The sequence below is a fragment of the Bipolaris victoriae genome, assembly GCF_000527765.1.
Source record: "Bipolaris victoriae FI3 unplaced genomic scaffold scaffold_2, whole genome shotgun sequence".
NCBI lineage: Eukaryota > Fungi > Ascomycota > Dothideomycetes > Pleosporales > Pleosporaceae > Bipolaris > Bipolaris victoriae.
In genome coordinates this window covers 201,513-226,939 of record NW_014575390.1, presented here as the reverse complement: position 1 = coordinate 226,939, position 25,427 = coordinate 201,513, and the positions used below count along the sequence as shown (strand labels likewise).

The window sequence follows — 25,427 nt, the reverse complement described above, 5'->3', positions numbered from 1 at the left end:
TTCGTTTGAGATTCAATCTCTGGAAGCTTGATGTCTTTATCGTTAGGGTTGATCTGGTACTCAGCTCCTATCATTATATCTCTCTATCTCATTGCATCTAAAAAAGGCCAATGCCCAAATTCTCATTCTCAAGCCCTGCAGTTTTGTTACTCTTTACTCTACTTTCTATTCGTCCAAAAAGCTATTTTCTAGCTTCGCAAGCCACAAATGCTATAAAACATAATTTCATGCTGGTCATGTAAAAGTCAGACTTTTTTCTCTCAGACTCTAATTCGACTGTTCATCACATCGCCTTCACCAATACCGGTTTTCCAGTCGCCACACCATACGCTCTCTACCCTAGACAGCTGACGCAACCAGGCCTCCCATCCTCGCCCCCAAGGTATAGTAGGCAAAAAACGGGCTGAACCCGCGAGCAGGGATACCGCTTACTTTTCTCCGTAACACAGGTCATCATTTCAAACTGCTGCGGGCGAGGAAAGAAGTACCGAGCCCGACTTATCTCTCTATCTCTTTCTCTTTTTCGTACACCCAAATTGTACTATTCACCTAATTCCACGATCGATCAAGCAATCCACAAAACACCCTAACTAAGGAGAGCACCCACCTATTCACTTCGGCGCCAAAAAAAACCCCCAAGCAAAAAACCCACCCATCACATCCTCATAACCCCCATGCATGCCTGCATACACAACTACCCAGAACCCAGCCACCCCCACACCCCGTCATTATCTGACATCCCACCCCGTTACACCACCCCCATCTCACCCTCCCTCTTCCCTTAAACACACCACACACCCAAAACACCCAACCACCCCTTCCTTACATTGCACGACATAACAACCCCCCAACCCCTAAAGCCGCGTACCACCAAAAGCCGCGTAACCTCCCCCCCCCCCCTTCTTACCCGTCTTCGTCTCCATCTCCATCTCCGTCTCCGTCAAAACACCATCGACGTCCAACACCGCTCCACCCCCCGAAGAACTTCGGAAGCAGGGTCCTGCACATGTTCGCAGGGGGCCGTTTATCCGTTTTCTCGCCCCCCCGGAAGATTCTAGCCTAGTTTAGTCTTGTGTGGACAGGGATTATGCGTGTGTGCGGGTGTGTAGGGCTGAGGAATTTTTAGGCTCCGCGGAGCAGAAGAGGTGGTTGTGTCACTTTTGGTGTTGCTTTTTCTGGGGGGCGCAGGGGAGGGAAGGGATGGTATTATGGTGGGTCTGGTGGTTGTGGGGAGGGGGGTTTGACGGATGATGGGTGGCTGGGTGGGTTGAGCTGGGGTTGTTGCTGGCTTGTTTCCTTGTGGTAAACCTTTTTTCTTGTGTACGATTATGGCTGTTGTTAGTGTTTGTTGGGCTTTGTACTGAGGATGTAGAACAGAGGATGTATGTTTCGGTTTCAAACATTTTTTTTTGGTATCATGGTTTGTAGGGGGTTTGGTGGCTCCGGGAGACATCTTTTCTTTATCTTGAGCGGCTGGATGGGATGAGATTATTTGATGTATCTCGTTCCCCAGATTTGATTGAAGATTAGTTAGGAGAAATCATTGGGTTGTCGGCATGGAGGAACTTGGGTCAAGGTTTTCGGTACGGTCACGTGGATGATGAGCAAGGGGTTTGAAGAATGTGTTGGATTCAGTATTTTTATGACCTTGTTACTCATCAAGACAATTGGCCTTCCTTTCTTTCGTGAAGTAATTGGCGCAGATTCTAGAAGGGTATCCTTAGTATCCTTTTGCTAATTCGTCTATGCTGGTATGTTCATTGCTTACCTCGAGGGAAGAGCCATTTGACAATAGAGTGGTGGCGAGCAGCTTCTTGCGATCTTGGACTTTGAGAATGTGCTATTGATGAATATGTCAGCCTATAGCAATGAAAAGTAGCTGTTCACTTTCAAATACCTCTTCAAACGAGTCTTCCATGACATAGCGTATGGTTATCACAGGACGGGTCTGCCCTAATCGATGGATTCGAGCAAGTGCTTGATCTTCGAGAGATGGGTTCCATTGCGGCTCGAGAAGGTGTGCCCTCGAAGCGGCTGTTAGGTCCAAACTGAGATAGTTGTTAAAAAACCGAATGATTTAGTGGATATTGTCTACATGAACATACCCACATGCACCACAACCAATCGTGACTAGTATGACGCGTATCCGAGGATTGCGATGGAGCTGCTGTATGGCATTGCTGCGGTTCTTCAGCTGCACTTTGCCGTCGATTCGGACTGATTCAATAATATGGTTTGGGTCACACCGAAGCGCCCTCTCCACCATATCGAGACTTGATGTCCACGACGAGAACACAACACTAACAGTGGGTCAGCTTGAGATATGCCATAGCTCCTGATCGGCTTACTGTTTTTCGTTTGGACAAGACTTAATCTGCGATACAAGTGTCCATACTTTACTTGAAATATCGTTGCTGTGGTCCCACTCCATTGGTGAGGGAGAAAGATCGCCAACTGGTGTAAGTCTAGGGGTAGGCAAGAAGGATGCCAATGGACGAATTTGACAGGGTCGCAGTTGCTTTATACACTCGCATGGATCAGGTGATTGGTATCGGAGTAGTACAGAGCAATCAGCGCAGTAAAATATGCTGCAAGCTGAAAGATAAACCTGTGGTTGTGTAGCATCCCGGAGTCCATCCCCAGACGCGGATGCTTCAACTGGCTGTAAGCACTGTGCGCATAGTTCTCCACCCATGGAATATCGCGCGTTCATCAAAGCCGTTCTCTCATCGATACTGCCCGATTGTGGCAAGTGACGAGATTGTGACGGAGTAGAAATTCCCAGGTTGCAAACAAGACGAAGTTTGTTGATTTGTTGTATAGCAGTCATCCAGGGTACGTTGGTTTGGCAGCCACTTTCTGTGGCACGATCCAGCATATCAACGACGGGTCGCTCGATTTGGCGGTAATATTTCTCTTCCTCATGACTAAATGGCACACGGATCAGTTTGTCATCTCTGATGGGCAGATCCAAGATAGCTTTTGTTCGGCGTATCATGATGCACGAGAGTAACTTTTTAAAAGCCTCAGCGGCTTCCTCGGCGGGCTTGACGCGCCATAAGTTCGTGACGTCGTCGTCGAAAACTCCTGGGTCGTCGTATGGGGAGAAGTGAAGAAATTTGAACAGGCCATAGAAGTCGAGCAGGCTATTCTGAATCGGGGTTCCCGATACTGCCCATCTAGAAGTTGCCTGCAGTACGGTTATTGCTTGCGCAGTCGAGGTATTGTGGTTGCGTATAGTGTGCGCTAAAGAAAACACCAATTAGTATTGGGCTGCAGGCTGTGGCGTTCTTTCGAACCTACCTTCGTCGAGGATAATGCGTCTCCAATGGTGAGAGAACAAAGAGCTGCTACCTTGAGCACAATTACGATGCTCTCTCTCAATTGTCTGATAAGTGGTAAAAACTATGTCTAATTGACCAGTTAAGAGTCGGCGTCAGAATTGTTTGCAGTTTCTGAATCAATGAAACGTACCGGGCAGTACTTCCTTGCTCTTCGAGTTAAATCTCTGTTTTCCATGGTGCATGAACCATGTCAATCTGCCGTCGTGCACATGACTATGTAACATGATCAGCAAGCGCAATCCTTCTTGTAGTCGTCACAACATACCTTCTCAACTGCGATTCCCAGACACTGAACACTGCAAAATGGTTGAGCATGTATAAAAGCCGTAATATGTACACTCACTTACAGCTCAGCGGCACTACTATAAGAGTTGAGCTTATAGAAGCGCCGTATATAGGGTGGCCCGTGAATGACTTATCGTTCAAAGTGTTATCTTGGTCCGCAGCAACCAAAGCAATCATGCTTAGCGTCTTCCCAAGACCCATCTCATCAGCAAGCAATCCACCGCGCCACATAGGGCCTGGAGCAAATTGTGCCTCATCTGTCATGGTGTTCACGAAACTATTGTACGTCAAGTTTTAGCGTTGAAACTTGGAGGGATATCTCAGCAATACACACATAGACTTCCCTTCATTCCATTTCCGCAACCATATACCGAAACCATCCTCGTTCGGATGCAACCCTTGTTCGCGCCTCAAGAAGAAAGTCAAAGCTTGTCTCTGATGTCTGTGACTCCATTATGAACATGCTCGCTCGTCTCAAGGCGGATTACTTACGATTTCAATTTAGTGCGCAGAGCTGCTGGGGTAGTCGATAACTCGAGATCATCGGTAGTCTCGAAGCCAGATAAAACATCAAGAGAAGCTCTTGAGTAATCGTGAATATGTGGCTGCTGAGGCTGCAGTAGCTCAAACGTCATTGGTGGTTGTTCGTGAAGGCTGAATAGACATTGAGGGTTCATGTATGGGACGTTGCGATCACAACCAACAGGATCATCCAAGTAGCAGCCAGCCTGGGTCATAAAATCGCCAACGTCATTGAGGCGGTATCTTGGCCCATATATGATGACTCCAAGAAATTTTGAACCGTTTTTGGCTGACTTCCTCTCGGCTGCGGGAGTGATTGGAGTCGACGAGAGTAGAAATTGTAGGATGAGGTCGTCGTCGTCAACCAGCCTCAGTAGCAACTCGCCCGCAAAGTCGTCTAGTCGTCCGATGGGCGCATTGGCAACGCGACACCTAAGTGTGCGAGGAGGTTCAAAGTGTATCGGGTGTTGGGTCGAGACATTGGAGGTGAGGTGGTGCAGGGGAACGTTTACTGTCAAATCCGATATCTAGACAAAATGTAAGATAGTGACGAAGCTAAGTTGAAGGCGACAAACCATGCCATAGCAAATCAAGGTGGTTTCGTATACCTCCTCTACAGCAGCGCAAATAGGGGATGGTGCTGGTGTTGTGTGTGCTGAGTGTGCATACTCGGATCCATTGCAGAGGTGCTCAATTGCGATGCGTCCTGCATGAGGGGTAGTATTTAGGCGCCGCCGTTTCGCAGCCGGGGGAGCGACATCATCGACGACGATACCAGGAAGACAAGACAGCATGCTGTCGGCCGACTACGAGTGCAAAAAGCGATGTCTTGCGAGTCGTCATGGTAGAGGTCTGAGAGCTGCGGGAGCTGGCCTGTATCTAGTGTAGTAGCTGCATAGATGCATTAACACAACCACCGGGGCTGAGCATGACTGCGACCTGCAAGGCTACTCTACAGATGCCTTGCCAGCTTCGAGTGTACTGCTCGCCACCTTTACTCAACTCCTCCTCGAACCCTTATATTGTTTGTGTTGAAGAAGTAAGCAGTCTATCCCGGGCTTCATCGCACATCAACGGCTTGTTCGCACGGCCCGATGGCGGCTCCTTCGGCCCAGGCCACCCTTACGCTACAAGATGCCTTCGAGCGGTTTGCGTCCACCGTTACGCCAGAAGACAGGCGAACTTTCCATAACACTCAGCTCAAAGATGTCCAGGAAGAAGCCATGTGTATCGAGCGGCAGCTCCGTGCTCGTCGCATGCAGAAGAATATGGTTCGGCTTGACCCATTCCTACAAGGGATGGAGCATTACTCCAAGGTCGTTGAGGTGCTGTGCAATGGCACACCTTATCTTGCCTGGATCTGGGCGCCAGTTAAACTCATGCTCACTGTAGGATGAGTCTCAGGTCTTCGTTCAGTTCGTATTGCTTATTGTACATCAACAGATCGCGGTCGATTCCATTAGTGCTTTCGAAAAGCTGATAGAAGCATAGGGCAAGATCGCCGACATGTTTCCTCGCCTTGACCGACTCAATCATGCGCTTGCCGACGACCACAACTTTCAGAATGTCTTGGCTTTGGTCTACTCCGCTATTGTAGAATTTCATCGGCGAGCCTACAAGTTTGTGCGAAGAAAATGTAGGTTTTCCGGTTATTCCACATTGTGCTGTGTTAATGACTTGCAGCATGGGCTATCTTCTTTAGGTCAATGTGGGATGGGTTTGAATCCCGATTCAACGGGATATTGAAAAACTTAACATACCATGGAGGACTGGTTGAGAAAGAAGCTGCTGCGGCGGAAATCTCTGAAGCTGTTCGACGTAGCAAGGCTGACGACGAGAAGTGGGAGCAGCAATACCGTGAATGGAACGCTGTGAGTATACACCAACTCTATGGATGTATGAGAGACACGGGCTGATATAGCACGCCAACTCCAGGCCAAAATCCAGAAAGTCCTAGCTTGGCTTGGAACAAATGAAACACTCCAAGCTGACATACTCGAACGGTATATGGGAGATTACTTACCGGGAAGCTGCGAGTGGTTTGTACAGCACAAAGAAACCCAACTATGGCTGGGAGATAGCGCAAAGAATCCTCTACTATGGCTTTGCGGGAAGCCGGGAGCAGGTATGTTCATACGACCATCACTGCTAATCACTTGTATAACTATTTGAAGGAAAATCCATGATATGCTCTAGTGTTGTGCAACATGCAGAGGCAAATGCAGTTCACGTTTTCTACTACTTTTGTAGTTTCTTTGGAAGCCATTCCGATAGTCCAAGCCGGCTGCTGCGATCCATCATCTCGCAGGTCATCCAGAAGCATCAGGATCTTGCAATCTACGTTCATGACCTCTACTTCACTTCCCACCTAATGCCAACAAAGAAGGCATTACTGGGTCTTCTCCCTGAACTTCTCCAAGGGTTGGGCTCTGTGAGACTTGTTATAGATGGTGTTGACGAATGGAGTTCACGAGATCAAAAAAAGCTTCTCAAAGATCTTGTCGAACTGGTATCTCCTGCTCATTCTACTCACAGCTGCAAGATTATGATTGCCAGCCGAGAGACGATGGATATTTCACGATCTTTGCGCAAAAAGGAAAAAATGGTAACAAAAATCTCTCTCAGTAACACCAACGAAAGCTTTGCGGTTACCCGCGCGATTGCCAATTTCGTTGACAGCAAGCTTTCTGATCTTCCTGATCATTTCGATGAGCTCGATCCCGATGCATCTATCCTAGTTCATGTCAAAGAAACTCTACGTAAGAAGTCGCATGGTAATTCCTGCCTAGTCTGCTAATTAACGTCTTACCTTCTAACACTTGCACAGGTATGTTCCTGTGGGTAAGCCTCGTACTGAAATCACTTGATACAGTTTACAGCCCCGAAGAGCTGCGTAAAATCGTTGATGATCTTCCCTCTGATCTCGAAAATCTCTATGATCAAATTTTCATTCGTCTCTGCGGCGCTCCAGGTGCGCGTAATTACGGAGGCGTGCCAGGTGTCATGAGCTGGATATGCTTTGCCCGGAGGCCTTTGCATAAGTCAGAGCTACTGCACGCACTGTCGATTTTTTCCATACAACTCCAGCTCTCAAGTCCAGAGTATCCCTGTCACTTCTATACTTGATCACTGCAAACCGTTCATAGAAGAACTGCCGGACTCGACGATAGTACCAGTTCACTTTTCGGTAAAAGAGTGAGTTTCTCGATGAGTTGAATGCATAGTGTCTAACGCTCAAAAGGTACTTCATTAGGTCTCAAACACCGCAGATTGTCCTAGCAATCAGCGCCGCCCTAGATATTTCATCTGCTTGCGCCATTATCATTACCCGCGGTCTCAATCTCTTGCGGTTTGGAAGCAACTCACTTGAACACCTTGCTCAAGTAGCGAGTGGTAACTACAGGCTTCTACCGTACGCGATAGAGTTTTGGATCGAACATTGTTCGCAATATGCATCGGGGAGAGGCAGACTCGGTATGGAACAGCAATTTCAGGATCTTCTGACACAAATGCATGAGACACATCAGAACTGCTGGCATGCACTTGGGCGTACAGTAAATCAGGTTGAGGCGAGGGACAAAACCAACGATAGCAACCCGGATGAGCGACTCCAGCTTTTTCTGGCATGGAGATCTATCAATTGATGGCAGATATACTACATACCAGACTATTAGCCAGTAAACTAGATGGCGATAGCAGCTCATGTAAGTCCAGACCCAGTACAGTACCCCATCACGAAGCTGCCCATCAGCTCATAATGCAATTCTCAGACATCGAGACGTACTTCATCAATAACGACCAAACGCTCTTTAGTCAGCTTTCTCAAAAATACGAAAGTGCAATCGTGCATCTTTTGGCGCAACATGAAGTTGAAGGCATCTCGCCGGCCCTGCTCCGGGCATTCCAAGAGTCATATGCTTCAACCGCCTTTTTTGCCGCTTTCCACATTGTGATAGGCTTTCCCTGGGCTTTCCTACTACAAAACTCCGGTACGAACATGAGGCTATCCATATTCAACGCGTGTATTGCCAGACAGCATCCTGTCAGTATAGCCGTATCGGATTTGCAAAGAGAACCGCACTTAATGCGCACACGCGCAAACATCATGGTCAGCCCAGTATCCAGCTCATACCTGCGAAAGTACGCAATTCAAAGTTGAAGTCGATAAATAGTGAAGAGACATTCACTCCGACTTTATTCGATCGGGTTTTTTCAGAAAATAGACTTTTGGGGCAGTTTCCTGAACCTCGGCAGCGACAGCAATTCGTGGAACCGCGATTTTCATCTCAGCCAGGTAAATATAACGACGGGTCGCCATTCAACAGTATTCGAGATTTTCAAGACGTTGATATATATCACCAGCAGCTGACCCTACAACAAACTCAACAGAGGTTTTATGAATCTCAACGACAACAACAACTACTACTACAACAACATAAACAACAAAACGAACAACGACGTCAACAACTTGAACAGCGACAGCAAGAAAGAAAGAAGGCAATGCAAAACATGGCGATAAGCTTGATGCGAACTTGCTCAAAAGAAACTCACCAGAAGTTCAAAAACGATGTTCTGAGTTGGCCTGAAGCTCAGAAACAGCAACTCTTAGATCAAGGCGTTGATCCTATCTTTTACCGCTTCCAAAAACATGCCAGAGTGCTCTATTGTAAGGGCAGCGTTGATGGAATGACGGAAGGAGTAGACGCAAGCATATCGAAAGAGTTGCCACAGGACCTCTCTGGAGAAGATGAAGTAGTTCTAGGCAGGGATCTGCTCAGCCTGCCCGATATCAACATTGACGGAGAAGAACATTCCTTCTATAAAGAAGATCTTGAGTATGATTGGGCTAATTTTGACACCCTTATACGAGGAGGTTCACAGGATTTCCACGCTCCAAATGAAGCCGCATGTGATCAGGTGCAGGACGGCTCTGAAAAGTCTCGGCCTTCCCATCTTCTCAGAGAACAGTCGCCTGACTCGTCCGATTATTATCTAAAAAGACAGCCTCATCAATCAGTCGACTTGGACGGGAATGCGAACCCCAGCTCAAGTCATGATCCTCGTACTTTGTCTCGTTCAAATACCCCATTGCTTAATTTTGACGATGTTGATTTCTTCGACTCCTCACAATGGGACCGCAGAATCCCTCAGTCTACATTGGTACAGGATGGGGAATTAACACATCTCGGGAAGCACTCATTCGATAGCACCTCCCTTCCCTGGCCCAAAGACTATTCACCTCATCCATTGGATCAGGGCCCATCCTCTATGCTCAACCTCTCTTCGTATTCCTAACTCGGATCAATTCATACAAAACTGCCCCCTATTTCTGAAATGCAAGATTATAAATCACCCTCGGCTACCGCGGTCTCAACATCTACGACCAAAGGTGGTTCAACAAGCAATCGCTCTCTGGAACCATCTCCAAGCATACGTTTACATAGGTTGGGTCAGTAAAACGTCTTGAGATTAGGATCAGGTCAAGTCTTCGCGGCCGATAATGAAGGACCTTAGAGTCATACAGTCGGGGGGAAGAGATGATAGGATAATCCGATGAAAATGCAATGCGTGGTCGATTACCATTTCAGCATTCTTCATCACGGGCTTCTCAGTGTTTGGGTTTGAGTAAGGTTTCAATTTTCGAAAAAGAGCTGACGGGAGATTCTTCGCACTAGTAGTCTTCCTCATGGGATACACATATAGGAAGGTTGCAGGAATTATACTTGCGATATCGAAGCGATAATTTAATTGCACCGATGCCCTAAAGCTGGAAGTCTAATATATCCTTTTGTCGAGAACCACGCCTTTCTTGTAGTAAAGGCTCAATAGAGAAACGATAGCGATATTCAGACTCATGCTAATACTGCACCTTACCAAGTTATTGAATCGTCTCACCGAAGATACGAAAAATGTCAAAAAAGTACGTGGATTCTATGCGATGTGAATATATATAGTCTAAAGGAATTTACAACGAAGAAGACCAATAGTACACAGAAGCACACTGGTGAATTACATTAAAGACGCAAGACCGCTCAACACTCTTATAAGGGAAGCGCCGAATCGAGGGCACCCCAAAGCTGATACAAATCGGTAAACACCAACGTATTCCATGCATTTTCATCCAGATACTCCCTTGTATTCAACGTTATCGCCCAATCCAGTTTGGCCATACTATACGCCAATGCGCGCGCACCCGCGACCGTACCGTCACGGTACATAAATAGCTGTCGGGGACCGAGTCCGTACGCCGCATGCTTGCCAATGAACCGCGATACCGTATCCGCGGAAGCCTTTAGCGCAAACGAAGAGACCGCCGCTTCCTTGACTGCGCCATCGCCGCCATAGACATTGGCTACTCTCTTTTCCGACAGTGGCGTCAAAGCGGAAATGCTGGTAAACTTTGTTTCCTGGACAATGCGATCGTTGGTGTGGTCTGCCCCGGGTGTAGTGTACATTTCCACGTCGAGACCCTTAAGGACGTTTTTCTCAAGGTAGGACATGTATGTCTCGCCGGTTTTGTTGGCAATTAGGTAGCCGAGGAGCAGGGTTCCGTAGTTTGAGTACACACTTCTCGTGCCGGGTTCGAAGTCGAGCGGTTTGGCAAGGACGTACTCGATGAGTTGACGTAGTGTGGCGGGAGTAGATTGGTTGAGCGATTGAGCGACGGTCGTGAAGATGAAGCCAATGTCGGGTGACATTCCACGGTCGAATCCACCCGTATGGTCGAGCAGGTGTTGTATGGTGATGTTTAGCGAGCGAGGGTCTGCGGGCTTAGTATAGCCAAGGAGCGGGTAGATGTGATCTGTAAGGTTGACCACGCCAGTGGAGACGAGGTGGTCCACTGCCGCGTATGTGAATGCTTTAGAAACACTTCCGAGAAGGAACTTGTCGGATGGTTCGACAATGGCGCGGTTGCTCTCGGCCCATGTGTAGGCGCGCGAAGCGATGACAGTTCCGTTGATTGAGGCGGAGACTTGGGCTTGTCGGACACTGTTACGCTTCATAAACTTTTGAAGTATTTCATCCAAATCTCTCTTCACTCCAGCATTGTCCGGGAAGCCAGTGATATCGCCTACAGCGCGCCAATTGCGTTCCAGCGGGGTGGCTTGCTCGGTAAAAATCACAACGTATTGTGTCTCTGTGGATCCTGCACCGGAGATGTGAATAGGATGCATGTTATTCGCCTTTTGAGCGGTAATCTCTGATTGCAACTGCGATGCGGTGAGGTCGGTACGGACGGTCCAATTTCCAACACTCGTATCATCAAAAATAGATGCAAGGAGCTTGTCTTCCGAGCTGTCGATGAAGACCGGTCTCCAGAATCTTTTGGTAGTCTCAGCGGGTTCTATCGTCTTGTAATCCTGCGAAGAGGTAGTCGGGAACCACACAGTCTGTTGATGGTTGTCTGTGTCCTCGTGTCCGAGGACACAGTATTGGCGTTCGGTTGGAGTGCCGTACAAGCTCACACCTGTAATCACTATCGGGGCATCCCCTGTCGCATTCAAGTACGCATAAGGGCTGCTCGTGCCACATATCTGAGTCCAGTTGCGAATCGAGGGTATTTTCTCCATCACACCTGCAAACACAGCATTGGAGGCGGGCCCGGTGGCAGAGACTTGCGTCGAAACGTAGCCACTGGCTTTCCACTGATCGAGCCAAGCATCATAGGTGGTTTTATTGGCACCTACAATTGTCTCGTAGGGATTGCCATCTTGCTTTATCCAGATGCCGGCGTATTTTGCATCGGTAGGCGTCCCATGGATATTTAGGGAAGTTGGTCGGTAACCCTCGGCCTTCAGTTTTGCAATTCTGGTCTCTACTTCTTTGCCATTGATGTCGAAGAACACGTTCTGTTCAACCGTCGCATCGCGCTTCGAGCTTGGCAAATTCTGGTTAGTGGTGGGAGACGATGCAACGAGCGTTGCTAGCGAAAGGCAACTTGCTAAAGTTGAAAACAATGAGCGTGAAGTATACATTATGAAGGTTGATAGTATCTGAACTAAAGCAGTACCATCGTCTTTAATATGGCATTCAGGGATGGAGCGATGGTACTCCACCGCATTATTAGTTCGTCGCAAATTCCTATGCACGGACAAATATCGAGATTAAGATGCAAGCTACAAGGTTCTTGAGTCCGTTCTATCCCGGCGCGGCAGGGCCACTTAGCGTGGTGCTTAACCAATTGACTAGCTAGAATGTTCGTATATAAAATTGGAAGAAGCCATAGCTCTTCCCGAAACATCTTTTTAGTGCTAAGAAAAGACTAGTGACGAACAAAACGGCTGTAAGTATACGAAAGACGTTGCCACACCGAATCTCTACGACACATAAAAATGGGTGTATTGGGTCCTAGAAACATGACGGAGGCCGACATATGACCTGAAAAATTGCGGCCCGAGTTAACCACATCGAGGCGAGAGGGCTGAGCTGTCAGTAGCACAGAACTGATTGACGATACTTATAGACGGCACGACTAGTGTGATGATCAGCGTGAGAGACATCAAGAGTTGAAGAGCATATCTTTGTCGATCCATTGGTTCGATTTCGCCTGCTCGTGTTATTCCGTCCTGACACGAGCCTGGCACAAGCGCAAGGTTACACAATCGAAACCGGCGAGATCAGAGGGAGCAATATGTATGATGTCCACGTTACGCCCTCATCATGTGCGATGCTTCGAGTGAGAACTCGGATATTTTACTTGCATTTTTATGCTATCACAAAAATCTCCCGTATGGGATGCGGATTGGTGAAGCCCAGGACTTACACCATCGGGAGTCTACCCGATTTTGACCATGTGTAGGGAATTTTGAATATCATAACATTGTGCCAGTAGCTCCACTAGCTAAGCAATTGCTACAGATGTCTGCAAGCGCAGACCTTGATGAAATATACATATGACTAAAGCCTGACTACTTACATATTATTACGAACAAAATATGAAGACAATGAAGGAGATGATATTGTCAGAAAGATACATTTCCATCCCTCATATTGAGGTTCCCAAGACTCGTAATCTTCCCGTTTATTGTCTGGTTGGAACCAGAGAAAACGGAACCTCCCTGCGATAACAAGCCTTGTTGTTGCTCCCATGCGGATTGCGGAACTGGACTTGAAGCTGTTGTTTTTAGTTAGCCGATAGATATCTGGGAAGCAGGATACTAACCTCGGTAGTTTGCCATCCTATGCTGGAGGGCTATCGGCTTGATCTTGCTTAACAACTCTTTTGAGAATACTGCTGCGTTGCCGGCAGCGTAAAGTTTCCAGAGATCGTTCTTATGTGAATCTGAATAATCAGAGATGCCTCGTATAACGAGATATTTGCTGCTAACGTCAACGCCCACTGCTTCCATCTCGACACAAAGCACGCCCCCACAGACATTACTAATCTTTTCTCTGCGCTCTCCATCTTTTATGACAGAGTTACCACTTGCTATTTTCCCCTGATGAAAAATGAATCTTTCCGTATGCTTGCTGGTACGTGGGGGCCTTTGGACTAATGCAAATGGGTTACGAATACAAGTCTGGCAGCCAGAGTCCTGATCGCCCCGGTGCTTGTAAGTAGGGTGAAACAACCTATCGTGCTCAAGACCTGGATGAGCGAACTTTGGGTCGTTTTGCAGTAGCTTCAAGTGATCCTGGAAGTTTGTCTCGCCAAACCCATGGTCGGATACCAGTTTCGCGAGACCTTGTCCGATAACCCAATCCCCTTTCTCCATTGTTCCGAGAATCTCAATACCCGCGTCGCCTTTATCCTTGTTCCACCCATAGTGAATACAAGCAGCTTTTCCATCTCGAGACCATCCTACAACGACGTCCCCAAGGTGAACATCCTCCAGGGGATTTTGGCATGGCTTCGGTAATGGGACACCACCACCTATCCCAACGATAAGGACTATTCTGACGTTGGAGAATGTGTTGAGCAGAGCGCTGCTCAAACGGCCAGCATGGTGGTAGCCGGAGTATCCAAGAGGTAGGGTTGCCATAACGACATTGTGGCCCGCAACAACGCCACAGTAATACTGATTAGAATCTTGATGAGCGTCATATTCCGGCGTAGGATGGACTTCGTCGAACATCAATCTTGAGGAAGGTAGCTCGACGTCAGGTAACGGACAGATCCACGCGACGTGGTAATCGGATGCATCCAACAGCTTTCGCCTATTTGTCCCTTCATATGAACTCATAGCAGTGATACTGACAGACTAGATTAGTTGGAATAATTGGGATTTGTTAGTTAAAACCTCCGCCCATAAAAGGCAAGCTTATAGTTGTTCGTTTAGATCAAGAAACCAATTGTAGCTGTGCTTCATTTTGGCCCCATTGCCAGGATTGTATTGGCGCCTGCTCAACGATCAGGGATCTAGCGCCACCGAGTTCAGCCTGCTGTGGCCTCCCATCGATTGGGTCGACACTTACATGGGTGTAGGGTTATGCAGTGTGTGAAGTTAATACGATAAGACGAGAGTGGGTAGGATGAAGGCGCAGATGGGTATCGTCGTAGATTGCTAAGTATATATAACAGCTATTGGACAGTGGACCAACCGCACGATAATGAGAAAGACAGATATCTTACACATATGCCAGTGAATGCAGGAAGCGGAGTTTATGGATGAATCTACTAGCGCCCCTCATGCTCATATGGCACTCAAATGGGATATGCACCTAACCATTGTTTGGTTTGAAGTGCATATCGACATGCCCAATCAGGATCACCTTGTGGCTTTGCCGCCTTGCCGCCCTGTTGCAGTACCTATGCCAGTATCCACCTAGTAAGGCTGCTGCATTGCGCGAGTTCCGACTTTGTGTCGAGCTTCCGGTGGACGAGCACAGCCCCCGAAAATGTTGGCGAAGCCTCTATCGAGGACAAAGGTCTACACGCCACTTCTACCAAGCAGCTGACCATGCTGTGGGATCTCTACATGGTATACACGTTTAGGTACAGCCCCTGAATTGCGTCCACACATCGAGATGAATCTCTAGAGGTGGGAAGCGCGCTTTCCTTCTACCAACAAGTGCACCGCAGCCTTATCCCGTCATATTATTGAGCTGTCCCTGCCAGAGCTGGAGTCTAGTATATGCAAAGTTGCATAAAGAGGGGCCTCAGATGAACTTAGCCCCGGATGGACCTCCCTATTCGGCGCTCTAGTCACTCATGGCAGCGACTGGACATACAAACTAGCTCCAGTCCCATCAAAATCGAAGGCAGACAATCAGATGCTTTTTATTCGGTTCATTCAGGGGCAACAGTATCTGCCCAGAACGGCTCTACTCATTCAGGTGCAAATCAGACACAGGATGGAAATATTGTCCAAGTTGGCAACATCAATGCCAATATCGTTCAAATAGGTAATTCTTCACCAGCCTCGTATGGAAATTCATCTGACGAAACCTATCTACATAGCAAGAGAAGTTCCATCCATTGATGTTCTTCGCTGGCTCTACGCATCTTCTTACGATTCAAAGCACAAGAAAACCAGAAGGGAAAGGGTCAAGGGCAGTGGTGCATGGCTCTTAAAGAAACAAAAATACCAAGAATGGTACAGCGATACTAGTTCAACACAACTACTCTGGTGTCATGGGAAACCTGGAGCTGGCAAGACCTTTATAGCGTATGTACTCACATTTGGGGCCAAGAAGAAGGGACAGTATTGATGTCTCGCAGGTCAGCGGTAATCGACGAACTCCTTGCTAACCACATGGAGCGGGATATTGGAGTTGCTTACATTTACCTTGACTACGCCGACAAAGAAGCACAAACTCTCGAGAATGTGTTTGCTAGTGTCCTCAAGCAGATTGCAATATGTAAAGAGAAGGAAAGTATCGAGGAAGTGCGTCGCCTGTATCGCGCATGTAACATGGGTGCCCAAAGACCAGAAATTGATGCTCTGGTAGAAACTGTCAGGCAGATATCTCAGCATTTCAAGCAGATATTTATTGCCATCGACGCTCTGGACGAATGCTCGGATAGGCTTCGTACAGTTCTCTTGAAGCAGCTCGAAAGTCTTGACGATCCAAGATGGAGATTTTTTATCACGGGCCGGTCGCACCTGTCTGATGTTTCGATGAAGTTTCCATCATGCTCAGAGTTGATCATTGTTGCCCATCGCGATGATGTTGAGAAACTTGTGCTTGAAAGAATCCGCGAGGAAGCGGGTTTGGCAGAGTTGTTCGAGGACAATCCATTGCTGGAAGAGACAGTTGTATCGAAAATTATCGAAAGGTCGAATGAGATGTAAGAATATCGCAATGCGACTGGAGTTCGTGGGCTCGTTGACACAATTAGGTTTGTTCTAGTAACTCTGATGCTAAATAGCATTGCTTCCAGCACGTGCGAAAGCGACATCGAAAATTTGCTTGAGCAGATGCCAGTCGACCTCAGTCATTCGTATGAAAAGACTCTGGAACGAATCAGGGATCAACATCCAAAAAAGGTCGATCTCTCGTATCGTATACTCTGGTGGCTGTCTCGAGCCCGGCGTCCTTTGTCCTACGAGGAGCTGGCTCATGCCGTAGCAGTGAGAGACCGCGACTGCGGCCGCAATCCTAAGAAAGAATCCAAACAAGGTATCATGACGACGGCATGCATGGGCCTTGTATCTGTTGACGACGAGAGAAACTTTCGCCTGGTGCATTTCTCAACCCAGGAGTACCTCCTAGCCCATTTCAGCCAGTCAAGTATCAAGCAAATACTACGAGAGGAAGACATCATAGCGAGAGCCTGCCTCACGATTCTTCTGTATGACGAATTCGAGAGCGGACCTTGTGAGACTTACACAGCTGCCAAAACACTTTACGAGAATTGCCCAATGCTACTTTACGCAGCTGAATACTGGCATGACCACTTGGCTGAAACCGTAAGCAAAGATTTGAACAATCTCTCTATGAGGTTCCTCTCCAACTCCCGTAAGCTCAGAGTATCTAGGCAAACTCGACAGCTCTGCAGCGAGGGGTATTTGAGGCTAAGAGACCGCCAATGGTGCTGGTTTTCACCGGAAGCAAGATACACTGCGCCACAGTACACGCTCACAACCGCACTTCATCTGACATCGATGCTTGGAATGGTCCATCATGTCCAGCAATTGCTTCAAGGGTCTGGCACTGACGTCAATGCGACTGATGACGATCTTCAAACACCGCTGGCATTGGCGGTACGAAACAACCGTGCGAGAATTGTCGAGCTTCTTCTACGCGTAGAATCAATTGACTGCGAGGAAAAAGACAAGTTCGGCAGAACACCTTTTCTTATAGCGGCCGAACTGGACGATACAGATATCATGAAGCAACTGCTAGCGAGGGGCGTTATGGTTCAAAAACGAGACAACGAGTACAAGAACGCACTCCACATAACAGCTAAGGCTCCACATGACGACAGCACCGATGTGGTAGAGTTACTTATTGCCAGTGGTGTCGAGATCAATGCCAGGTGCATGAAAAATATGACACCTTTGCATATGGCTGCACAAGCATCCAAGAGCAAGGTTATCGAGGTCTTGTTATCCAATGGCGCAGATGCTTGTGCTGCTGATATAGATGGATTTACACCGATTTTCAGTGCAGCCAGAAGAGACCTGACAATAACACAGACATTGCACCAGGCTGGCGCAGATATACACAGTCTTTGTGACGGTCAGTACGCCATCTTGAGTGATGCTGTAGCAGGCTGCCAGCATGAGACTGTGGAGTGGCTGCTATCACTTGGAGCGGATCCTTGTACCGCTGACAAAGAAGGAGCGACGCCGCTATATGTCGCAGCTATAGTAGGACATCTAGCAATAGCGCAAGCGCTATACTAGGCTGGCGTAGATATATACGCTCTTAATAATACGTAGTATAGTGTCTTACGTGCAGCTATAATACGCAGCTAGTACAAGATAGTAGAGTAGCTACTATTACTTAAGGTAGATCCCTCTATTACTAATAAAAATAGATAGACGCCGCTGCATATAGCAGCTACAGCAGATCTAGCAACAGCAAAATTACTGTACTAGGCCGGCGCAGATATAAGTAATCGTATTTATCAAGGTTGTACTCCACTACACATTGCTGCAAATAACGGCCAGTACGAGATAGTAGAGTGGCTACTATCACTTGGGGCAGATCCCTCTGTCGCTGACAAAGAGGGATGGACGCCACTGCATTTGGCAGCTGCAGCAGATCTAGCAACAGCAAAATTACTGTACCAGGCCGGCGCAGATGTACATGCTTATAATAATCAAGGCTATACTGTACTATGCATTGCTGTAATCAAGGGCCAGCGTGAGATTGTGGAGTGGCTGTTGTCGCTTGGGGCAGATCCCCATGCCACTGACGAAAACGGATGGACGCCAATCCACTATGCAGCTATAAAAGATCTAGAGACTACGAAGCTTTTACAAAAAGCTGGAGCAGATATTTACGCCCGTATTAACTCTGGATGGACGGTTTTGCGGGCTGCAGCGGACAACAAACGGGCTGAAATTGTTGCGTGGTTAGTTTCCATGAACACCGGGTCGCTCATAAGTGACGAACACGCCCTGGTCATGGCTGCAAAAGCTGGAGCTAAGAAGACGGTGGCGGTACTACTTAACAGGGGAGTAGACATTAACGCGCATGACAAATTTCATGGAAACGCCCTTCAACAGGCTTGCGGAGGAGGGTATATGGATGTTGTGGAGCTGCTGCTCGATCGTGGAGCTGATGCGAATCAAGAGAGTGTGCCATATGGCCTCCCTTCTTTTGCAGCAGCCTTCCGGGGCCACCTACACATTCTGCGTCTTTTAGTTGAACGCGACGCTGCGTGCAGCAACTCGACCGATAAGTTGGGACGTAACGCTCTCCATTTTGCTGCACGAAGTGGCAGCCTGGCATCTGTTGAGTTTCTACTTTCAAAAGGCATAGACATTAACACTGTTGATATCAAAGGAAACACGGTCTTGCACCACGCAGCCTGCGGAGACTCTTGCCGGATGATCAAATACCTCCTCGATCGCGGTTTTACTGTCCCCAAGTCGTCCGGTTCTTGGTCCCCTCTGCACTGGGCGTATAGAACTGCCAGCAAAGATGTTATAAATCTTCTTAAGACTATGTATTCGAACGAGGAAGTCGTCCAGACTGTGCACCCTGCAGGCCTGTGGACTCCATCTTCTATTGGCCTTTACCATCGCAACACGAAGCTGGACCAACTGTCACAAAACTTACCGCCAAAAGTGCTGAATACAGACAAAGGCGTCGTTTCAAACAAAAAAGCAAAAAAATGTGGCATTAAAACCTGCAATGAATGCTTTCTGGTGAGTATTCCTTAAACACTGCCAACATCATCGTACGCTAACAAGGCGGAGAAAATATTTGGTCCCCGCTTCGCATGCCTCATATGCATCGATTTTGATTTTTGCCTCATGTGCAAGCTGACCGGGGCTAAAAGCCACCCCCCGCATGAATGGAAGGTGTTTGAGTATAGGCAAGATCATTATGTAGAGGTAGACATTGCGGATTTGTAGACCCCAACTGATTCGTTTATTTCGTTTTCACTAGTTTCTGGTCAGTAGCAGCTGCATTCAAAATGAATATACTCAAAGCAACAGGGTTAGCAAACAACCAGGGCGATTCACATGCTAATCCGCACTACTTCACTTCATCTCTGTTGTGAAACAACCTATTACCAGCAAACGAAACTGTCCTTCTTGACTACACCACTACATAGACCGAAAATCCCACGTCAGATAAGAAAGAAGTATAGTAGAAAGGAACGTATCAAGAAAACGCTAGCAGAAATCCAGATGAAGAGACATGCCGACACACGTGACTGCTGCCAACTTACTCCGACAGAAATTCGAGCAGTCTCCATCTTAACATATCAAAACCAAACAGCCTCAGTATCATTACCATCACTAAAATAGCCATACAAATTTTTTCCAAGATGCATGTTGCAGCATGAAAATACAAAACGAGCCCCCCCTTAAAAAAAGAAAACACAATCCTAGAACACATAGGAAAGGCTGCTAGTGTACTCTCACGCGCCATCACGGTACAAGCTTCACACTAGCGCTTTCTAGGACCCACGCTAGTGGACTACATTGCACTTCTGAGGAGACGTACATACTAAAATACTATACACGAAGACTAGGGCTTCTAAATATTCCGCTAAAACTCGCATCTCTTTCCAACACTATTATACTAATCTTACACTTACCTCAGCAACTCATCTTCCCTTCTCCCACACCTCTCTACCCTCCTCCTTCTTGATCCAATCTTCAATCCCCATCTCTTCGACACTAGCCTTCAACAAACACCATCATAAAATCTACGCTCGAGCCGCCTGGAGGTGAACCTTCTAGTAGGAAGATCTCTCACTGAGTATTTAAGACTGTTTAATTATACCTACTGCGCATCAAAACTCTTGATGCGAAATCAATTTTGCAAAGAAACCCCAGTTCATCGACGAGAGAAGATGTTTACAGGTCCAATGCGAGATACAAAGTCATATGCTTATTCGCTATACATGCTATCCACTATCAAATACACATCATCAAGAAAAGAAAAAGCGTACGCCAATCCCATGCATATATACATAACCCCCCATCATCTCTTTCTTTTTGTTTTCCAAAGGCTCACAGCAGCCCAGCCACCCCTCTTACAAAGCTTCCCACCCCTCCTCAAACATCGTCCTCTTCTCCCCAATCTCACTACCCAAAAACAGGGGCCTGACAACTTGCATCGCACCAGTTCCCAACTTAACACTCTGGCCCATAATAATACACTCACTAACACCATCAATCGTATCCGTCTTTCCACGCGCCGCAGCTTCGAAAAGGTGATCGGGCGTCTTTTCGAAACTGGCAAGTTGGAGGACCGAATCGCGCGTTTTCTGGAGACCAAAACGCGTGATGCCGAAGACTTCACCCTTGAAGGTCATGACGTCGGCGAGGAGCTGCATGTGACGGGGATCGATGTCCATGTTGCCCATGACATCGCCGATTTCGCGGACGATGGTGGCGCGGGCGGCTTCGATGCCGAGGACGGTCTTGACTTCCATGACGTGGTTGGATTTTGTGTTGTATGGTTCAATTCCAGGGGTGGTCATGCAGTCTTGGAGGCCGTAGCCTTCGACGAGGAGTTGACATTCGTAGTGGCCTTGGGCGTTCGGGCTGCTTTCTTTTTTGATGATGGCACGGGAGCAGTCGGGGTAGCCTTTTATGACGACATCTGGAATGAGAGACTTGACTTGTTGGACGCGCTCAAAGTATTCTTTGTGGTTGCGTGTTGTTTTGACGGGTCGCTTCTTTGCGGCGTTGGGGTCGGGGACTTCGACTCGGATTATGGAGGAAGAGATGCGCACGTTTGCGCCGGCTTTGCCCCATTTGAGCGGCTTGTGGGCATTGATGGCCGCGGCGATCTCGTAGGGTTGTACGTCAACAAACAGCCTGTTTATAGTATCCCAGTCAATGCGCATGGCAATGTAGGCACCGTTGGGGTGCCAAACGTCTTCGACGTACGAGATGACGTCGCGGAGATACGTTTTTTCGACACGTGCTTTAACAATTCGCGCCGCGGACTCGGAGATCTTGTTGGAAAGCTCGCAAGCGATAACAGGAGTGGAGATGGTGGAGGAGGCGTTGATGATTTCCTTGATACGGGGTACACCTTGGGTGATGGACATACCAGCGACACCAGCAAAATGGAAAGTTTTGAGGGTCATTTGCGTACCAGGTTCACCGATAGACTGGGCTCCGATAGCTCCTACAGCGTGACCGGGCTGAACACGGGAGCGATGATATTTTGTCAAACATAGGGTGATAAAAGTGTCGAGGGCCCTTTCCGAGATCTTGGCGATACCATCAGCAAGACTGTACTTTTCCGCATCGGCTGCCGACTGTTTCTTGTCCTTTCTGGCATCGGGCTGCACAATGCCGAGGTATGCAAGTGTCGTTTCGAGCTTTTGAGCTTTCTTGAAGACGTAATCCTGTACCGTGTCAAGGAAGTCACGCATCGACTCCTTTTGGTCGATCCCCCTGTCGGTCTGGTCGCGATACTCTAGCTGCGTCACACCGTCCAGTGCGTACCTAGGATACTTGTTCCTTTGGGCGTTTAGTCTCGCTTCGGTGTACTCGCGGACTTCCTGAGGCGTTAGACTGGACTCTGAGTTGTCCCAAGTAGAAGTGACAGCATGTGAGAAGGTTCGGTCAAAATGCACAGGCTTTGCCTTGCCCTCCATGTCCACGGGGTCAAGGTTGTCATCACCGTACTGGAACTGCACAACAGTACCAGACGAATTTCTGACAGTGTCATCGTACTGTGCGGAAAGATCTTCCAAAGACTTCATCAATCGTCTACTCATGTAGCCGGTCTCGGCCGTCTTGACAGCAGTATCGACCAGACCTTCACGCCCACTCATTGCGTGGAAAATGAACTCAGATGGGGTGAGACCGGAGAAGAAACTGTTACTGACGAAACCCTTGGATGCTGGCTGACGTGCAGCCTTGGGGAAGTGAGGTAACGTTCGGTGGTGGAAGCCATCAGCCACACGTGCACCACCAATCATCTGTTGTCCGACAGAAGCAACCATCTGGGAGACGTTGATGTTGGATCCCTTTGAACCGCACTTTGCCATGAGTAGGGGAGAGTTCCACCTGCTCAACTCTTCGAAACAAATGTCACCAGCAGCTTGACGAACACCAGACAGAATACCACCAATCCTGTTCTCCATTGTCTGCTCTTCGTCACAACCTGGGTCGCGCTGCAGCTTTCCTTCTTTAAAGTCCTTGATCAGCTTGTCACACTTGGCGTATGCTTCTTGCACGAGATCCTGCTTCTTCTTATTAAGCTTCTCTCCTGGAGTCACATCGCTGATTCCAAGTGAGAAGCCATTGTTGCTGAGCCATCGCGCAGAAAGTTTGGAAAGCCGGTTCATTCCTTGGACAGCGTGGTCGGGACCGAAATCTCGCATCATGACGTAAAAGACAGAGTCCTTCTTACCGTCACCGACAGTTGCCTTGTCCATAACACCACACATGACCTCAGAGTTTCGAATGACAAGATAAGCATCGTTCTCGTTCAGGTCGGGAGGCTGATCAGGGGTGTTTTTGAATTGCTTGCAAGCAGCTTCCAGGTTGACTAGGACTCTGCATCCTTTGTATGGGCGCATCAGTAGATTGAAGACCTGCTTTCCGGTCCAGAGCGCTTGAGGCTTCCATACGACCGGGGGTGGAATTTCAATCGGGTGCCTCTTGCCAGTGTCCGGATCGAATGCTCCTTCGCCGTTGAACATGTAATTTACAATCTGACAAAATGTGCGCCGGTCAAAAAAGTTGTTCTTGTTGCTTAGAAGGTACGCAGCTGTAATGAAATCCTGGATAGCGGCAATAATTGGTGTTCCGTTTTTCGGGGTGGCCAGATTGTATTTGACGCCCATGAGCTCGGTAGCTTCTGTTCGGGCTTCTTCGGTTTGAGGAACATGCAAGTTCATCTCGTCACCGTCGAAATCGGCATTGTAAGGATTACACACACATTCGTTCAGTCGGAATGTTCTCCATGGCCGCACCTTTGCTCGATGACTCAGAATACTGAGCTTGTGGAGAGACGGCTGTCGATTGAAGAGGACGATGTCGCCGTCCTCGATATGGCGCTCAACAATGTCGCCAATTTTGAGTCGTTTCGAGGCGCCCTCGAGGCGTTCACCCTTAGTATCGAATCGCGAAAGGGCAATAAGGGAAATTTTGCCTCTGTCTTTGTTCGGACCCTGGTCGTCAAGAATGTAGTTGGCTCCGGGGTACTTGTTGGAGCCGTTCCTTACAAGCCTCCTCAACTTGTCAATATTGTAGCGTGTAACCTTTTCAGGATACGTCAAGTTCTTAGCTATACGCTCTGGCACGGCAACTTCATCAATGCTCAGATTTGGATCTGGACCAATAACTGTGCGACCAGAGAAATCGACACGTTTTCCTGAAAGATTTTGTCGGAATCGACCGCCTTTGCCCTTGAGACGCTGGGAGAAACCACGCATAGTTTTTTGCAGACCCTGTTGCTTAAGACCTGGCGCATCGCTGTTGATGTACATGGCAATCTGCAGCTGCAGGAAATCCCACTGCTCCATTAGAATCTGGAGCGGGAAGCCCCGTGCAAGCCCCGCCCGTATTATACTACTGATGTGGCAAATGTCTCCAATCTTGTTGGTCACATCATCCTCCGTCGCACCTCCTTCCTGCATGACTGATGGTCGCAACGCCACGGGTGGCACTGGCATGTATTCCCAGATCAACATCTCCGGTCGCGCATCTTCGGGTATCATGGCCAGCAGCTCGCAGTCCTCGGGAGATATTTTCTTAAAGAGGTTTAATACGCGCAGCGGGTGCATATCGTCGACGGCCTTTTTCAGGTGCTTGTCCAGATCCGGGTTTGCAGACTTTGCTGTTTCGAACGACTGGTCGAATTCAATCTTTCCCGGGGGCGCCTTCTTGGTCTTGGCTGTGGATCGATTGAAAGCATCGTATCGGTTGTGGATAATCTTAAGCGGATGGCCAGGCACCTTGCGTACGGTGCCCTGGAGACCGTTACAATAAGGACAGGTCTTCTTCTTGCGACAGTCTTCCAAAATCCTCTTAGTCACTGCGCCTTTTCGTAGGGTGTCCATGTCCGGGCGGCGCATGCTACGCAGATATCTCCGGCGCTCAACTTCGTCTAGCAAGACGCGGGAGCAGTCTTTACATATACAGTTGAGCACCTCGATGATGTGCTTCAAGTAGCCAACGTGGAATGCGGGCAGCGCCAGCTTGATGTGACCAAAATGCCCATTGCAGGTGTCGAGTCCCTCGCCACATGTTGCGCAGGTTCCTTGCTTGCTGGATATGCCCATGCGCGTGTCCATGGGCCCGTTGGCCGTGAGGGTGCGCGTATTGTCGGCGGCGGGCTGGAGATCGTAGACATTGCGGTCGGATACTTCGAGGACGGCCTGGTTGACAATGTCCTGGTTGGAACTAGAGAGTGTTACTAGGAGTTCTTCTGGTGCTTTGTTGTAGCATATTTGCCACGGCCGAGGTGCCTACTATATGCCAAACTGGATGTGCTTTATGCGCGCGGGGATGCGGTCGACGACCTGCTGCTTGGCCGTTGTGCGCGGCGCCTCCATGGTGGCGGCTGGTGTTGGTGGTCAGGTCACAATGGGTATATGTCGTGCTATCGCAGGCCGTAATGATCTTGTTGCATAGTCGTGGCGGGGTGAGTCATGTTCCGGGCGACAAGAGGGCTCGGGCGTTGGTTGTACTTTCTCAGTTGCGCGCCTCTGAAGATTTTGGGTGGGGGACG

The 25,427-nt window shown here is 48.3% G+C and overlaps 7 protein-coding genes across 7 annotated transcripts; 3 read left to right on the top strand and 4 right to left on the bottom strand.

Annotated features, from left to right (window-relative positions):
- Positions 1–1,658: 1,658 nt before the first annotated feature.
- COCVIDRAFT_11428 (hypothetical protein) lies at positions 1,659–4,945 on the bottom strand (the record flags this gene model as incomplete). The annotated part of the gene is made up of 12 exons (XM_014706546.1): positions 1,659–1,706; positions 1,769–1,840; positions 1,898–2,048; positions 2,106–2,300; positions 2,349–3,246; positions 3,304–3,411; positions 3,475–3,557; positions 3,610–3,640; positions 3,692–3,906; positions 3,964–4,071; positions 4,122–4,678; positions 4,727–4,945. The coding sequence occupies 12 exons, from the start codon at positions 4,943–4,945 to the stop codon at positions 1,659–1,661; spliced, it is 2,685 nt and encodes an 894-aa protein (XP_014562032.1).
- Positions 4,946–5,245: 300 nt separating this feature from the next.
- Positions 5,246–7,350, top strand: COCVIDRAFT_32993 (hypothetical protein; the record flags this gene model as incomplete). Its single annotated transcript, XM_014706653.1, has 7 exons — positions 5,246–5,539; positions 5,643–5,787; positions 5,835–5,969; positions 6,055–6,276; positions 6,326–6,601; positions 6,979–7,192; positions 7,239–7,350. 7 exons carry the CDS (start codon positions 5,246–5,248, stop codon positions 7,348–7,350), a joined length of 1,398 nt encoding a protein of 465 aa, XP_014562139.1.
- A 1,310-nt stretch (positions 7,351–8,660) lies between these two features.
- Positions 8,661–9,446, top strand: COCVIDRAFT_21977 (hypothetical protein; the record flags this gene model as incomplete). The annotated part of the gene is made up of 1 exon (XM_014706571.1): positions 8,661–9,446. The coding sequence occupies one exon, from the start codon at positions 8,661–8,663 to the stop codon at positions 9,444–9,446; it is 786 nt and encodes a 261-aa protein (XP_014562057.1).
- A 746-nt stretch (positions 9,447–10,192) lies between these two features.
- On the bottom strand, positions 10,193–12,127 carry COCVIDRAFT_84839 (hypothetical protein; the record flags this gene model as incomplete). Its single annotated transcript, XM_014706652.1, has 1 exon — positions 10,193–12,127. The coding sequence occupies one exon, from the start codon at positions 12,125–12,127 to the stop codon at positions 10,193–10,195; it is 1,935 nt and encodes a 644-aa protein (XP_014562138.1).
- A 1,182-nt stretch (positions 12,128–13,309) lies between these two features.
- Positions 13,310–14,335, bottom strand: COCVIDRAFT_84659 (hypothetical protein; the record flags this gene model as incomplete). Its single annotated transcript, XM_014706651.1, has 1 exon — positions 13,310–14,335. One exon carries the CDS (start codon positions 14,333–14,335, stop codon positions 13,310–13,312), a length of 1,026 nt encoding a protein of 341 aa, XP_014562137.1.
- Positions 14,336–15,271: 936 nt separating this feature from the next.
- Positions 15,272–19,432, top strand: COCVIDRAFT_21974 (hypothetical protein; the record flags this gene model as incomplete). The annotated part of the gene is made up of 5 exons (XM_014706570.1): positions 15,272–15,497; positions 15,553–15,760; positions 15,814–16,383; positions 16,435–17,861; positions 18,249–19,432. 5 exons carry the CDS (start codon positions 15,272–15,274, stop codon positions 19,430–19,432), a joined length of 3,615 nt encoding a protein of 1,204 aa, XP_014562056.1.
- Positions 19,433–20,760: 1,328 nt separating this feature from the next.
- Positions 20,761–25,251, bottom strand: COCVIDRAFT_21973 (hypothetical protein; the record flags this gene model as incomplete). Its single annotated transcript, XM_014706569.1, has 2 exons — positions 20,761–25,099; positions 25,169–25,251. The coding sequence occupies 2 exons, from the start codon at positions 25,249–25,251 to the stop codon at positions 20,761–20,763; spliced, it is 4,422 nt and encodes a 1,473-aa protein (XP_014562055.1).
- Between the last annotated feature and the right edge of the window lie 176 nt (positions 25,252–25,427).